Source organism: Rattus norvegicus, chromosome 16 (assembly GCF_021556685.1).
Source record: "Rattus norvegicus strain SHRSP/BbbUtx chromosome 16, alternate assembly SHRSP_T2T, whole genome shotgun sequence".
NCBI lineage: Eukaryota > Metazoa > Chordata > Mammalia > Rodentia > Muridae > Rattus > Rattus norvegicus.
In genome coordinates this window covers 2,138,335-2,154,784 of record NC_141549.1, presented here as the reverse complement: position 1 = coordinate 2,154,784, position 16,450 = coordinate 2,138,335, and the positions used below count along the sequence as shown (strand labels likewise).

At 42.3% G+C, this 16,450-nt stretch overlaps 1 protein-coding gene across 3 annotated transcripts in view; it reads right to left on the bottom strand.

Moving 5' to 3' along the window:
* The window catches only part of Dnah12 (dynein, axonemal, heavy chain 12), a 154,733-nt gene that overhangs the window by 21,812 nt on the left and 116,471 nt on the right, over positions 1–16,450 (bottom strand). For all 3 annotated transcript variants that reach the window (XR_015639291.1, XM_087587488.1, NM_001419553.1), the window contains 9 exon segments: positions 16,134–16,281; positions 15,679–15,824; positions 14,391–14,605; positions 13,323–13,515; positions 11,585–11,777; positions 8,848–9,020; positions 7,276–7,416; positions 3,253–3,411; positions 435–579 (listed from right to left, as the gene is read on the bottom strand). Coding sequence is in view for 2 of the 3 variants with exons in the window: in XM_087587488.1 (XP_087443614.1) it covers positions 435–579; positions 3,253–3,411; positions 7,276–7,416; positions 8,848–9,020; positions 11,585–11,777; positions 13,323–13,515; positions 14,391–14,605; positions 15,679–15,824; positions 16,134–16,281 (1,513 nt within the window). In the remaining variant the exon portion in view is untranslated.

Sequence of the window (16,450 nt, the reverse complement as noted above, 5' to 3'; positions counted from 1 at the left end):
CTATATGCTTTCTGCATTTAAATTTTATAACATTTCTCTTTTTATTTAGGATTTTTGAAGCAAGGTCTCACTCTGTAGCCCAGGCTAGCCTGGAACACATAGTGGTTTCTCCTGACTCCCTAGTGCTGAAATCACATTTTCTATAAGCAAGACCCAAAAACATGAGTTTTTACCCCGTATTCTTTCAACTCTGGCTAAAACAGTAAAAAATAAAGAAAGAAGGAAAAAAGAAAAGAAAAAGAAAAATACACTTCCCTTTGCTTATTTCTGTCTAGATTTTCAGTACCAGTAACAGAGGAAGAGTCCAGTTTCACTATTTTTCGGTTAAGAGGCCCACCATAGACTACAGTATCATTACGCAGCACAGAACTACTGTGTCTAGGACTGGGACGTCATAAACTGCATTGTGTCTGGATTTCAAATCTGTTTTCTACCTTATCAGGCCTTAGACAGCGAAGAATTATTATTTTCTGCAGCTCGTTCAGCGTCTTGTCCATTGATTCTGGAAGTTTCATATTGTGCGGCTCTTTACTGTTGTAAATATCCTCCCACTCACGTATGTGATTACAAAAATGCTCCCTAGTAGGAATAAAAGAGGGCTGTGTTCCACTGAGAAACATTTTGAGATGATTGAGCAAGGGAAGGAATAAGGCAGCAGGGGCCCATGTTAAAACCACCAGGCTACAGGAGTTGTTTTGAGGGAGGCGGAGAATGACTATCTAGGAACAGACAAACACAATCTTCCGGGGGAGGAGGAGAGGATGAGGGAACAGAAGCCGGAACCCTTGGATCAGACAACACAGATGTTGAGAGTTAGGGTCTGGGTCTCCGATGGCCTCTGCAGGTCGCTGGCCCCAGGGCTGACAGATTCGGCTGAATGAAGTCAGAGGCACCACAGGATTGGTTCAGTCCTGAAAAGGACTGCCACTTTTTCCTGCTCTCTGGATATAAGCATTATAATATCCCCACAAAAGAAGAGCATCAGGTTTGAAGAAATGGAGAGAGAGGAGCAGAGAAATAAAATAACCAGAGCGGTTTTGTTTTTGATTTTCATTGTCATCAGTGACTAGCCCCTGTGCTGAGTTAGAAAGGCCCAGAGTCAGATCCCAGGTCCATCTGAACTGGCAAGTGACCAGTTTAACCTCACACTGGCAGACATCACCCCCGACCAGCTTTCCTCAAAGAAGAGACTCCAAGGAGATGACAGTTACCTAAAGATTTCTATGTTCATCACACGTGTACATCAGCACCTCTGCTTCATCAACTTGGAATGCATTGTGTTCTGGGTGTCACTGGAGCACTTGGATGTCCGTGCTCTATTGTCCTGGCCTTCACAGATGGTGAGGAACTTTACTGCTAACTTGGGATTAAAAACCATAAAAGGGGAGCTGGAGAGATGGCTCAGTGGTTAAGAGCACTGACTGCCCTTCCAGAGGTCCTGAGATAAATTCCCAGCCACAACATGGTGGCTCACAGCCATCCGCGGAGGGATCCGATGCCCTCTTCTGGTGTGTCTGACAGCGACAGTGTACTCACATATGTATAAAAAAGGGTAAAGCGACTGAAAACAGACAGTCATTCGGGGTTTAACTGAACTGGGTGTGAACTTCCTGCAGCAGTGAGACCATTACAGGTCTGAGAAGTGTTGCCGCTCTAGAAACCAAGAGGTGAGTTATAGTTCTAAACCTGCAGTCCCCTTCTGTGTGAGGGTGGACTCCTGCCTCCCAGATGAAGGCAATTACCCATGAGGGCCAGGCTGCACGCCGAAACTGACGTACTCGTTCGTCTCCCAAAAACCCTCATGAAGATTTCTTTGGACCACGTTGCAGGACTGGAGCAATGGTTGGGAAGACACACCTGGACCCGCAGTGACAACAGGAGACAGGGATTGGTCAGGTAGTGTAGGACACGGACCTTGGTTTCTGTGTACAGTCAGAAGCTGGAAACAGTGTTGGCTCTGCTCTGGCTAGAGGCCAGGAAAAGTAGGGTGGGCTTTCTTCCTGCTTTGGTTTCTTATCTTCTTTTTCCTAAGTGCACACTGTTGCTGGGAAACTGTGAGGCATCTGGAGACATTGAGGCTGAGTGGACTGACCAGCTAATCTCTCGCTGTCTCACCATCATTTCTTCTACAAGCCGGATAAAATCCTCCTGGGCTATCAGTCAACAGCAGCCTGTTCCCTGGGGGTCTGCTCCTGCTGTTCAGGAACCCTGCCTTCTTTCTGTTAAGATCCCCACTATGGTCTCTCCTAAAACTTCTAAGGCCCCTTCTGGGACTAAGGAATTCCATTTTTCAAGTTTACAAGACAAGAACCTGGAACCACTGACTCTGGAGAAGTCTGTGAGCTTATTTACCCTAGCTCTTGGGTTAAAGCCCACCTGAGGCTAGGATGCTCTGTCACACTCAAAAACCCTTCCTTCTGACCAGGTGACTGGGTCTTCACCGGCCCAGTGTCACTGGGACTAATTAATTACACACACATCTTGTCCCAAGTCTTCCCCTGTAGACCTAGATCCCGTATCAGTGCTCTGAATAATGACTTGGGAGGGGAGCTACTGGACCCCTTTGTTTCTCTTTCCAGTGTGGCCACACGGTCGGTCAGCTCTCTCTTTCATTGGTATATTGGGATGACAAAGCTGCAGGAGACCATGGCTTTGTGTGTGAAGTGTTACATTATGTGAGGAGCCCGTCTTTCTACTATAGCCAGTAAACCAGATAGAATCACGGAAAACTTTTAGAATACAAATTTTTAAGTCACCATTCAAAGCTAAGTGTTGGGAGCCATTTTGCTGATTCTCTGAAGCAGAGAGAGAGAGAGAGAGAGAGAGAGAGAGAGAGAGAGAGAGAGAGAGAGAGAGAAGAGAAGTGTCTGCCTGCCAGGCAGAGCCAAGGCAGGTCAGAGGCATGGAACGACTAGAGGGTGCACGCCTGAGGCTCAGGACGAGGGGCTGAAGATTCTATTGACCTTGCGGAAGGAACAGAGGCTTTGGGATGGGAAGGGATGTCTCGGGTACACTTTAGTAAATTGTTTGCTAGCTTTGTGTGGCTTTGTTTTTCAAGACAATGTAAAGCCTAAGAGAATTAAACTCAGGGCTGCAGCAGCACTGACTGGGCAGCCCTCCAGATTTCCAACCCTTGTCTTGGAGTCTTCCTTCCTTTCTTTCCCGTAACCATCCTCACTCCCCCCTCAGAGGACCATTCATTTGGTACTGGCCAGACACAGACAGTTAAGTCACCAAATGCACACGGTTTACCTGAGTCCATGGAAGACTGGGAGTTCACTTGCTCGACAGATCTCCTCCCAGCTTTTATCCTGTAGCCAGTTTGGATCAGGATTCTTTTCAGCACTCTTAAGACTTACTCCTCCAGTTAGAAGAAACATCAGTTCCTGGTATTCAATCTCTTTCTTGGCCCTGTGTTCCCAAACAATAAGCTGTTGTAAACTGCTGATGTTCACATGGGACACTGTCTTCATTCCTGTGTCAGCCTCAGAAATGCTTTCTGCCGGGGCCCTCAGTGGCCACACTGGGTTGGGACTCAGTAGGTTTTCACTAGTTCTGACCCTCTGCTACTCTTAGTCCTACAGCAGCCTGCCTGCGGGAGCCCCTCCTCACCCTACCCCCACACCTCATAGTAGACACTGTGCTTGGCTAGGACCCAGAGAAGGCAGCAGCAACCATGGAACAGAATCAACATCCAACCAAGACTACATACCAACCCAAGTGAAATTAAACTGGAAGTGGGAATTTTAGGATGTCAAAACCAAGAGGAATGGCTCACCAGAGCACAAGACACAGAAGAGAGGATCTCAGGCCTTGTAGGCAAGGTAGAGGGAGGATAGCTCAGCCAAAGAAAATGTCAAATCTAAAGAAATTGAGGCACAAAACATCTAGGAAACATGGGACAGTGTGAAAAAACCCAAGCCTGTGACTAATAGGAAGGAAGAATGACATGAAAAGCAGGTTAAAGCAGAGAAATACATTATTAACACATAAAAGGAAAACTCCCCAATCTAACAAGGAGGTTACAAGAAGCATACAGAAGGCCAAGTAGACAGGACCAGAGGAGAAATTCCCCATGACACACCATCATCAAACACTGAGTGTGCAGAACGAGGAAAGGATGGTAGAACTTGCTAGAGGAAAGCAGCAGCATCTAAAGGCAGAGGAACACCTGACTTTAATGGGTAGCACCATGTGGACTAAGGTAAAGCATGGCGTCTACATAGGTCCTGCCCACAGATCTTTTGCCCCTGGCTTAGACCTAAATGTAAAGGGAAAATAATGAAGTTTAAAGGTAATTATGATTTTTTTTATAATAGTTGACTGACGGCAAAGATCTTCAGTAACCAAAGACTATAAACCAGGTAATGTTAAAATTAAGAATTCGTGTTATCTCTCTATGAGGGAATTGACTTCTACACCTCCATTACCCGTGCTCGATTTGAGGAGTTGAATGCTGACCTGTTCCGTGGCACACTGGACCCTGTAGAGAAGGCCCTTCGTGATGCCAAACTAGACAAGTCACAGATCCATGATATTGTCCTGGTGGGTGGTTCTACCAGAATCCCCAAGATCCAGAAACTTCTGCAAGACTTCTTCAATGGAAAAGAGCTGAATAAGAGCATTAACCCCGATGAAGCTGTTGCCTATGGTGCAGCTGTCCAGGCAGCCATTCTATCTGGAGACAAGTCTGAGAATGTTCAGGATTTGCTGCTCTTGGATGTCACTCCTCTTTCCCTTGGGATTGAAACTGCTGGTGGAGTCATGACTGTCCTCATCAAGCACAATACCACCATTCCCACCAAGCAGACCCAGACTTTCACCACCTACTCTGACAACCAGCCAGGTGTACTCATCCAGGTGTATGAAGGTGAAAGGGCCATGACCAAGGACAACAACCTGCTTGGGAAGTTTGAGCTCACAGGCATACCTCCAGCACCCCGTGGGGTTCCTCAGATTGAGGTTACTTTTGACATTGATGCCAATGGCATCCTCAATGTTTCTGCTGTAGATAAGAGCACAGGAAAGGAGAACAAGATCACCATCACCAATGACAAGGGCCGCTTGAGTAAGGAGGATATTGAGCGCATGGTCCAAGAAGCTGAGAAGTACAAAGCTGAGGATGAGAAGCAGAGAGATAAGGTTTCCTCTAAGAACTCGCTGGAGTCTTATGCTTTCAACATGAAAGCAACTGTTGAGGATGAGAAACTTCAAGGCAAGATCAATGATGAAGACAAACAGAAGATTCTTGACAAGTGCAATGAAATCATCAGCTGGCTGGATAAGAACCAGACTGCGGAGAAGGAAGAATTTGAGCATCAGCAGAAAGAACTGGAGAAGGTCTGCAACCCTATCATCACCAAGCTGTACCAGAGTGCTGGTGGCAAGCCTGGAGGAATGCCTGGTGGCTTCCCTGGTGGAGGAGCTCCTCCATCTGGTGGTGCTTCTTCAGGCCCCACCATTGAAGAGGTCGATTAAGTCAAAGTAGAGGGTATAGCATTGTTCCACAGGGACCCAAAACAAGTAACATGGAATAATAAAACTATTTAAATTGGCACAAAAAAAAAAGAATTCGTGTTAATAAGAGAATTAAGAGAATGAAAAGCATTCTAGATACTGAATGATAATGACACATGGTTAGTGGGCTTGGATCTAGATTATATGAAGAACCATGGAAGTCAATTAGACAACAACAAAATCCCAACAGAAACAAAGGAAAGTGATACAAATAAATTTCAAAAAAACCAAAAAAACAAAAAAAAAAACCCAAACCCTATGTGTGTGTGTGTATGTGTTGTGTTTGTGTGTGTATATGTGTGTGTTTGTGTATGTGTGTGTTGTGCTATGTGTATATGTATGTGTTGTGTGTGTGTATGCGTGTGTTGTGTTGTATATGTGTGTGTACTGTGTGTGTATGTGTGCTGTGTTGTGTATGTGTATGTGTGTGTGTTGTGTGCATATGTTGTGTTGTGTATGTGTGTGTTGTGTTGTGTGTATATGTGTGCTGTGTTGTGTGTGTATGTGTATGTGTGTGTGTTGTGTGCATATGTGTGTTGTGTATGTGTGTGTTGTGTTGTGTGTGTATGTGTATGTGTATGTGTGTGTTGTGTGTGTATGTGTATGTGTGTGTGCTGTGTGCATATGTGTGTTGTGTATGTGTGTGTTGTGTTGTGTGTGTATGTATATGACTTGACATCATTAATCATCACAGAGATGGAAGCTTAAACAACAAGGAACAATGCTTGTCACATACTAATATGTATTTTGAAAATGACAATAGATGACACATACCCATAATTCAGCACTTGGGAGACTGAAGCAGAAAGGTTGAAGGTTCAAGGCCATCTACTTAGGATGAGTATTAAAAAGAGTATTTTGGGTGATACGCACTTTTGGTGCAGACCTACAACAATAGGAGCTTGCACTGTTAATGGGATATAAATGGGAACATCTTGCAAGTTTCTTTCTAGCTCACTTCAAAAAAGAAGTGTGTACATGAGAGCCCCAAGGCCTTCATACAGCAGTGTTTGTGGTGCTGTTATTTATAATAGTGCCAAACTGAGAACAGCTCAAATGTCCACCAAAACCTTAATGTATTCTTACAATGGAACACCACAAAAAAAAAAAAAAAACAATGCAAACAATAGGTTCCCAGATGAATCTTTTTAAAGTTATGTTGATGGACCAACAAGATGGTTCAGTGGAAAAAGACACTTGCTGCCTAGCCCAGTGACCTGAGAGAGATCTCTAGGTCTCAAGTGATAGAAGGAGAGAAAGAACACACACACACACACACACACACACACACAAATGTAATAAAAACTTTGAATGATGAGGAAAAAAAAACCCTTCAGACCATCAAAGTCAACCTGGACCCTTGGGGCTTTCAGAGTTTGAACTATCAACCAAAGAACATACATAGGCTGGACCTAGGCCTCCCGGCACATATGTAGCAGATGTGCAGCTTGTCTTCAGGTGGGTCCTGAACAACTGGAGCCGGGGCTATCCCAAAAGCTGTTGCCTGTCTGTGGAATATGTTCTTCTAGCTGGGCTGCCTTGTCTGGCCTCAGTGGGAGAGGAAGCATCTAGCCTCTCAAAGACTTGAAGTGCCAGGGTTAGAGAGATACCTGGGGTTGGGGACCAGCTCAGAGGAGAAGGGGAAGGGGAGATGGGGGAAGGGTCGTGGTAGGGGGTGTGTGGGAGGGGGGCAGTGTGCAGAATGTAAAGTGAATAAGTAAAAACAATGAAGTTAATAAGGGAACACAAGTCACTTACAGGAGAAGATTAGCACATAATAAAAAGGAGAACAGCAGCTTGTCTTTCTCGAACAGAGATCGGCATATGTTACAATATAAGTTGTATGTGAAGTGGTCATTTAGATAGCGCAGGCGTTTTTCCAAAATTTTGGATCTGTTGCTAAAAGGTCAAATCAGAAAAATATGTTATTAAACAAGAATAGGGAAAGTAAAGTGACCTAGATTAACCTATAACTGTTCTAATTTTATTCAAGTTTTCATCACTAGAAGCATTTGCAATCACTCACATACAAATGTAAAACTTGCCACATGTGAGTAATTTCTTTCTTTTTCTTTCTTTTTTTTTTTTTTTTTGGTTCTTTTTTTCGGAGCTGGGGACCGAACCCAGGGCCTTGCGCTTCCTAGGCAAGCGCTCTACCACTGAGCTAAATCCCCAACCCCATGTGAGTAATTTCTAACTGTTCTAATTCCTCCAAGTCATCATGAAATATGTAAATGACATTTAAATCCCTCAGCCTGACCTTCCTCCATCATTACTCTACCAGGAACTGACACAAAAAGAGATTTCTCATGGTACACATGTGGGTTCAAGTCACATTTTAATATTCCTTACCAAGGACAGAAGTTACTAAATGCAAGGCATTGTTCTCAACACTTTGAAAACATCTCACTTAATTTTCAGAATTACCAGAGAATTATAATTTTTGCTTTTATAAAGATGGATACCGAGGCAATTACAGAAAGGGTAACTGACTTTTCTAAAGTCTTGTGGCTGGTATCAGGCAAAATGGAAATTGAGTGATGTCAAAATGTGTATACACTCATTGTGACAGTTACACTTGCTGGTTAACTTGATTGACTCAGAATCATGGTTTAAGAATATCTGTGAGGGTTTTTAGATTAGGTTAACTGAAATGGTGGCATCAGTCCGTGGCTAGAGGAGGAAGAACTGAGCACCGGCGTCCATCTCTGGCTTCCTCCACTATGGACATAATGTGACTACCCACCTCACACCCTTACACCATGCCTTCTCCTCGATGGACCATCTAAGTGAAACGACACAAACTTCCTTTCTTAGGTTGATTTTCCCAGGTGTTTCGTCCTAACAACAAGGAGAGTGACTAATACATTTATTAACCCATTAAAGTGAAAATCTCTAGGGAATGACTATAAATGTGGCACAGCCTTTTAGACACCTTAGAGCTGGAGAAAGACATCAGAATGTCAGCACAAAGAAGTCTTGAGCATCATTGGAGTGTTTAAAAGACAGAAAGAAGAGCCAGGTATGGTGGCACAGAGACAGAAAGATTGCCTCAAGTCTGAGCCTAGCCTGGGCTAATAGCAAGTACTAGGTCATCCAGGACTACATAGTGAGACCATCCCTCCATGCATAAATTTTAGGTATGTGAAACAACTTTTTACAGGGGAAACTTTAGTTGTCTTTCCTTTGTTCTGTTTTTCCTTGTTTCCCTCAGTGATCTACCATGGGAACTCTAGAGCACTAACTAGAGACAATAATTACTTTTTCTAGTGGGAAGGATAGTGAAGAATCCAACCTGGGGAGACTGGAGGAAGCTGGGGGTCTGCTCACCTGTCGTGAATGGAGTTGATGTACAGGTTCACAAACCAGGTGAGGGAGTACTGGTACATAGGATCGATGTTGGCCAGGTCTGCAATGCTGAAGAATAACACTGACGAGTGTTTGGCGATGGGTCTGTAGCCTTCTCGAGACTCTGCTATTTTGAGCTCTGTTTTTTCTGCAACCTGGCAGCAGAGAAGAGCCAAGGTGAATGAACAGGGATGGTCTCCATTGTGAGCTTTTCTTACAATGAATTTTACACACATTTGAAAAGCCCTTAACGCAATGACAAATTATAAGAACTTAATTCAAGTACATTCTACAGGAGAGGGGTTTCTAGCTAAAAGCTAGGGGGAAAAAAAAAAAGGAAAATGAAGGCCGAGGAAACTGAGAGGTAGGAAAGAGGGAAGGAAGAAAGACAGATCTTACACTCCTCTCTTGGAATCTTCATTAAATGGTGAAATAAAAATGTAATTTTTGTTATTTTAGCTAGCCTGGATAGAGGTCTGTTCTTTGTGGATAAAATAATCGCAAATGACCTGAAAGTTCTGAACTTCAGCCCTGTCTGTAAGAAGGAAACAAAGTCAGCAGCAACTGAGAATTAATAGTGTTTTGTGGAAACCGTACTACTCCTACTTAAACCTTGGCCCACCTTTCCTTCCTTCCTCCACCAGCCTCTTTCTTTTCAGCGAGGCCACACGTGGGCAAGTGCTCCTGTGTTGTATAAGAAACCAAGCTGAGCAAGCTATGAAGGGTAGGGCACCATGCTCTTGGACTGCAACCTGCAAACCAAATAGACCCTTCTCTTCCCGTGTTGGTTTGAGGCAGTTTCACCACAGTAAGGGAAAGTAACCAGGGGTGTTTCTCCTCTCTCAGGATCATTTTTTTGAGGGCACAATGGGAAGTTTACCAGCGTTTCCTCTGCTCTGATGAACAGGAATTGGGAAGACAGATACCGGAGAGTATCTTAGACACGCTCTCGGGTATGGGCTGCTATAGAGTATTTCTCTAAGACACTGTCTTCTTTGGTTCTTTAAAAATGTCAAAAATGGGGGGGGGGATGACATCGGACAGAGAGAATCTTCACCAACGCATTATTACAAAACTGAATCTCTTAAAATTCTTGTCCCGGAGTGGAGCTGGAGATGCTGAGTGACGGATGCAGCCTCTGCTTTGGTTTCTTTAGATATAAGGATAGAGTGATAGGGGCTGGAGGGGTGGCTCGGTGGTTGTGAGCACTGGCTGCTCTTGCAGAGACCCTATTCCAGTTTCCAGCACCTAGACAGCAGTCCAAAACCATCTAACTCCAGTTCTAGGGCATCTCCTACTTACTTCTTGCCCCAGAAAAACACGAGGCATGCATGCAGTGGACAGATAGATATGCAGACAGAACACTCGTACACTTACGAAAATAAAAACAAAACTTAAAAAATTAAAATCATCAAAAAATATTTTTAAAGGAAAGAGAAAAAAAAAAAGTGAACGGATCAGTAGTAAAAGCACTTCTTGCAACCTAGATTCCCTCTCCAGAGCACATGCAAAAAGGCAGCTGAGGTGGCTGCCAGCTGTAAGTCTAGAACGTCTATGGCAAAATGGGAGGCAGAGACAGGAGAGTCAGCTTAACATTTTTTTTTTCCAGGAAAGGGTTTATTTGGGTTATGCTTCTATATCACTATTCATCACTGAAGGAAGTCAAAACAGGAACTCAAAACAGAGCAGGAACCTGGAGACAGGAACTAATGCAAAAGCCATAGCAGAATGCTGCTTACTGGCTTGTTGCACATGGCTTGCTTGGTCTGCTTTCTTATAAAATCCTGGACCAGTCAAGGGATTGCACTAACCAATAATGGGCTGGGCCATCTCCCATCAACCACTAATTAAGAAAACGTCCTAAAGGCTTGCTTACAGCCTTATCTTATGAATGCATTTTTTTATCTTTATTAACTTGAGTATTTCTTATTTACATTTCAATTGTTATTCCCTTTCCCGGTTTCCAGGCCAACATCCCCCTAACCCTTCCCGCTCCCCTCAGCTTAACATTTATGTCAGGATGCAGCAGCAGAAAGCAAGAAAGATTTGGCTTCAGTAGGGTGGAAGGAGGGAGCCAGTGCTCAGAAGTTGGCCCCTGACTTCCACATATGCACTGCTGGCCTTTGCTTCATGTCTCATCTCATAAATAAGTGTTCAGGGGGGTGGGGAAGAGATGTGCTATAAAAATAGTGCTCGCCTGTTGGATGAATTTGGAATGTATCATTGGCTGTAGACCATCTGGCACTTATGTCTGTTCTCTTCCCCCTTCCCCTCTCTCCTCTTCCCTCTCTCCCCTCTCTCTCTCCCTCCCGTCCCACCTTCTCCAATAAACACACAGATGACAAGCTGGTGTCAGAACATCCCCTAGTGGTCCCAAGAACCACTCGGTGCTCAGGCACTCAGGACTTAATCTCCACACACCTCAGAATCCAAACACTAACTGGGGTAAGACAACTTTCAAAGCGCAGTTTCTAGATGAAGGGTCAACTAAGCAATCCTGACTGTGCTGCCTTCTAGCCAGTCAAGTCATTTCGCTTCTTCCGTGTATAGATAATGTATAGACTGAACTAGACGTAGAGAAATTCAAAGGTAAGACAATTGTCTTCTGAGTTTAACATTGGTTTTGCTGTTCTTGAAAGCCTACTGCAGCGTTTCCTCAGGGACTAGAGACAAACTCAGATGCTAGGATCCAAACATTTCTAGGAGTCTTTATTTTCACCTGCTGTTTCTTCGTGATCTCATTAGACATCATTTTGGCAGAGTCTAAGACTTTTATCGCACTTTCATCTTCCAGAATGTTCCCTTCAGAACATGACAGTGTTTCTAAAATCCTTGTCTCGATGTCTTTGAGCTGCTTCTTGTTAGCTGCGGACTGAAGAATGAGAGCATTTCGCTCCTCCTCTAACTCTGGTCTAAAAAAAGATACATTTACTGTAAATATGTGGCCTTTAATCTAACTTCTACCTAAATATTATGTATGACATTTTGTGAATATTTGACCTATTATATAGATGTAAAGAAAATGAATCAATTTTACTCCAGTAAGGTGGAAATAGTTACAGCCTGTGATGGTGAGTTTTAATGGTTAACGTGATATAATCTAAACTTGCCTGGGAAGGGATTCTTAGTGAGGGATTATCTAGACCAGGCTGGCTACCACTTTATGGATGGGCCCCTGAACTGTGACAAGGAGAGAGGGAGCTGAGGGCTGGTACACATATATCTATTGCTCTCTTCCCATAGCAGGCGTCACGTGACCCGTTCTCCCATGCTTGCTCCTGCTGCTGGGACTTCCCTGCTAAGGACTAAAAATGGGAACTGTGGGCTAAAATAAACCCTTTCTCCCACAACTTCTTTTTCGTCAACATATTCAATCACAGCAATAGATAATGAAAAGGCTCATACAAATATTGATTTGAGAAGCTTAAGCAAAGAAAATTCATTTGTATACTTAAAATGCGACAGCAACTCTAAGGACGTGTTGGATTATTCTTGTGGTATTGCTGGTTATATATTGGAAAATAAAGGACTCCAAGTAGGAGGTTTCTTATCAATTCACAGGCTTTGTCACCAATTACTCTTCTAAAGTAACAGCCACCAGAAGGAAGACTGGTCTGACTGGCTTTTTAAGTGAAAAGCAAAATTGACGTTGAGCATCAGTGAGCAAAAATGGGGTAAAACGTCAGAGTAACACCATTTGCTATAGAGAGTACTGTAACATAGGTCTGGCTTATTTTTAAATCTTGGAAGTAATAAAGTTACTTTTATAACCTTTTAATTTGATTTCACTTAACAGACCACTTAATAAAGTCATATTAATATTCAACTCAAATCAATTATTTTCTTCCAGAAGCATTTCTTTCTTGTAGCTTTTCTGGGTTTTGTTATTTTTTTCTCATTTGTAAAACAGTGTATGTTAGTAATGGAAAAATACAAAACAAACCAATAAAACCATAAAAATTACCTATGCTCTTATATGTTAGGTAAAATAACTGATAATATTCAGGTATATTTCATCTGAATCCTTTCTTTTTTCATCTTGAACACAGATTCACCCATCATTTTTTAATACAACCTTATTTATAGCACATATGTAGTTTTATCTCCTATCTTCATACCCTCTCCTGAGAAGTTTCTAAAGTTAACATTCTGTATAGAAGTCTCTGAATATGCTTCTGATTTTACCCAGGGCCTGTGTTACTGTGGACAAAGTTCCTAGCTCAGTTTGACAGAAGTTATGGCATGTACTGTGAATCTCATTACCCATAATAAAAGACCGAAGTAACAAGACTTGGCTTAAAGGTTATTACTGAATGGCTATTTTTAATGACTACATAATTGTCTAATGTATAATAACAAGATATAAAATTTTTAGTCATTTCAAAATAGTCCCCAAACAAAAGTATGACTGGCCTGCAGATACTCTAACCCACATGAAGCATCTGAAAAATACAAACCTCTCCTTGGCAACAACAATGCCTAGTAGCTGATCTTCCAGCCCTTCCGGAGTTATCATGAAATTGAGCAAAGACACTTTTGTAGCCAGTTCTGGCATGTAGTGTGGATTTCTCAGTTTTGTGGTGATATAAAATTTAAAATCAAAAGAATATTCAATAATGACTTCACCAAGTCTGATGCAGTCAATACCACCTATATTCCAGAAAAACAAAATAGATAACAAGTGAACCAAAGTTACTTAGTCTCTCTTCCTGTGCACTTCTAAGCCTTACCTAAGTTATAAGCAAAGAGTCTTAAGTAATTTGAGATAGAAAACCCGCTGTGACAAAAACCACTTCTGCAGAGGCAAATGTGCAAGTACATTCAATAGAACGCACTCTGTTGAAACATAGGACACTGTGTCAAGTGGTCATGGAACTTTAGAATCAAGGTACTTTTTGAGTCTGGCAGTGGTGGCACAGACCTTTAATCCCAGCACTTGGGGGAGGCGGAAGTAGGAAGATCTCTGAGTTCCAATCCAGCCTGATCTACAGAGTGAGCTCCAGGACAGCCAAGACGTCACAGAGAAACCCTGTCTTGAAAAACCAAACTAAAACAGCAACAACAAAGAAGATAGCTTTTGAATTTTTTCTATCAGATTTCCAAACTTTGTATGTGATTAAAGCTCACCAAAGTGGCAGAGCTTGACAGAGATCAATGTTCATCAGCAGGAACACACATGTGGGTAAGGTTTACCTAGATTCAACTCTGGCCTGCATTCCTGTTATTATTCATAATTAGTGAACTTTCTGAGATCAGTGATTATAAGACAAGGGGATTTCAGATTGGCTTCAACTGTCTCACACTCTCAACAGAGCTAAATAAAATTCAGGGAGTGGTCAATAAGGCAAAGAAGACCAAGCAAAGTCCTTATCTGAGGATGCTGGATTAAGGTTCAGTTCTGAAAGCTGGCTTCAGATTTCTTCCCATACATAACAATGACATGCCAATTCTAAGTTATTATCATCATTATTAAATTTATTTTTCTTTCATACTTCAAGATAATCCAACCATCTTTCAGTTTCTACCTTGTTTAAAAGTTTGTCTGAGTAACAAAGGCTCCAAGGAGGGATCCAAATCTTCACCAACATTTTCCAGGAGAACTGGAGTTCCCAACTGAATGCAGTTTTCCAAGGTTCTCATATAGTCTGAGTCTGATAACTTAATAACACTGAGCTGATTATCTTTCTCAGAGTTTTTGATCCACTTATTTGCTTGACCCTGGGGGTCGATCATTAAAGGCCTGGAAATTAACAGGGAAATTCCAAGAGGGACACATAAATGCTGCAATTTCTCTAAAAGATATGCAATTTAAGTGAATGTTCAGTCATCAGTTGTTACAAATACAAAGTATTTTACATAAAGATTTATCTTTTAAAGGTCCTAGGAATGAATATATATATATATATATATATATATTTATGTTATGAAGGGAGGTTACCACTGGAGGAGTTGGGGGGTGAGGGGAGAGTGAGGATAGAAATTGTATAAATACAGTATTCATGCATGCAAGTCTCAAAAATTAGAACTTTAAATTAAAACAAAAAGTTAAAAAAAAATTGTTCCACAGAGCAAAAACAAAAGACATGAAAGTACAGTGGGAACTTGATGGGAGGAAGTAGGGGGTGGGGCTAGGGATGGTGGGAGGAAGTAGGGGGTGGGGCTAGCAGTGGTGGGAGGAGGCCACGAGAGGGTAAAAGGATGAATCTGACCAGAACACTTTATATACCCACAGGAAACTGTCAAAGGAATAATTTAATTTAAAAAATAAAAAAGAATTTTATTCTTCCAAATGAGGAAACTCAGCTCACATTTTTACCTTAAAAATACATAAACTAAAGTCGATCTTTAGTCAACAATATGCATACTGAAACAGCTAAGGGGGAAGTGCATGTCTGCCCCTCATCCATAAGCATGCTTAGAAAGATGAGTTGGGGGGTTGGGGATTTAGCTCAGTGGTAGAGCGCTTGCCTAGCAAGCACAAGGCCCTGGATTCGGTCCCCAGCTCCGGGAAAAGAAAAGAAAAGAAAAGAAAAGAAAAGAAAAGAAAAGAAAAGAAAAGAAAAGAAAAGGAAAGGAAAGGAAAGGAAAGGAAAGGAAAGGGAAGGGAAGGGAAGAAAAGAAAAGGAAAGAAAAGAAAAGAAAGATGGGTTAGCAGAGAAGTAGCTGGATCGGTGATTAAGCAGCAAATCGGACACAATACTAACTGCAGAATGTAGGGGAGGCCATTACACTGGTATTTCTTGTCAGTCTTTCAGCTTTTATATATGCTTGAATAGTTCCAAATGAAACAGGAGGAGACTCTATGTTCCTTACCACCGCCTAGAATTGTTAACGATCACACCATTGTCTATGGAGAACGTGTCTGTTGGTAGCCCAGCAATATTCCAAGCTCTAATTTTGACTGGATCCCCCAAGGTTTTACTCAATGAGAACTCCTCTGAACACGGGAATTTTTTCTCCTGTAAGAAATAAAAGTCCATTTTTTTCATCTTATTAATTGAAACAATCCTTAAGTTAAAATACATATTTCATTGTCATGACATATTTCAGAAATAAAACTGCATTTTATGTTAGACTTTGGGAGTATTTTACAAGTCAAAGAAGAAGTGGAGGGATGGAGGCTGGGGACAGAGAGAGAGACAAAAGGACTTCCCATTGTTCAGTGTGTTTTCTTTTGATGTTCTCATCGCTGCCATATTTTCCAACATACACTTTGAATGTTTTTTTTAATGTTCTAAATCAAATCTTACTACCTGTAAACCACATACCTTGCACAGCTTGCTCCAATCTTCCGTACATTCTTGTCGAAATCCAGAAGTGAAAGCACCAAGGTAAGCTATGACTCCTGCTGACACCAAGACGTCACCAGTTAGGTTTTCATATGTTGCTTGAAGGTCATTTGCAGCTTGAGACCATCTGTGTAACAAACCAATGGTGAAACAGCAGATGACTGTATGGGAAGGGCCAGCTGGAGGGATGGCTTCATCGTTAAGAGCACCGACTGCTCTTCTAAAGGACTGGGGTTCAGTTTGCAGCACCCACGTGGTGGCTTGCAACTCTCTGTAAAGTTCAGGGATCCAGCATC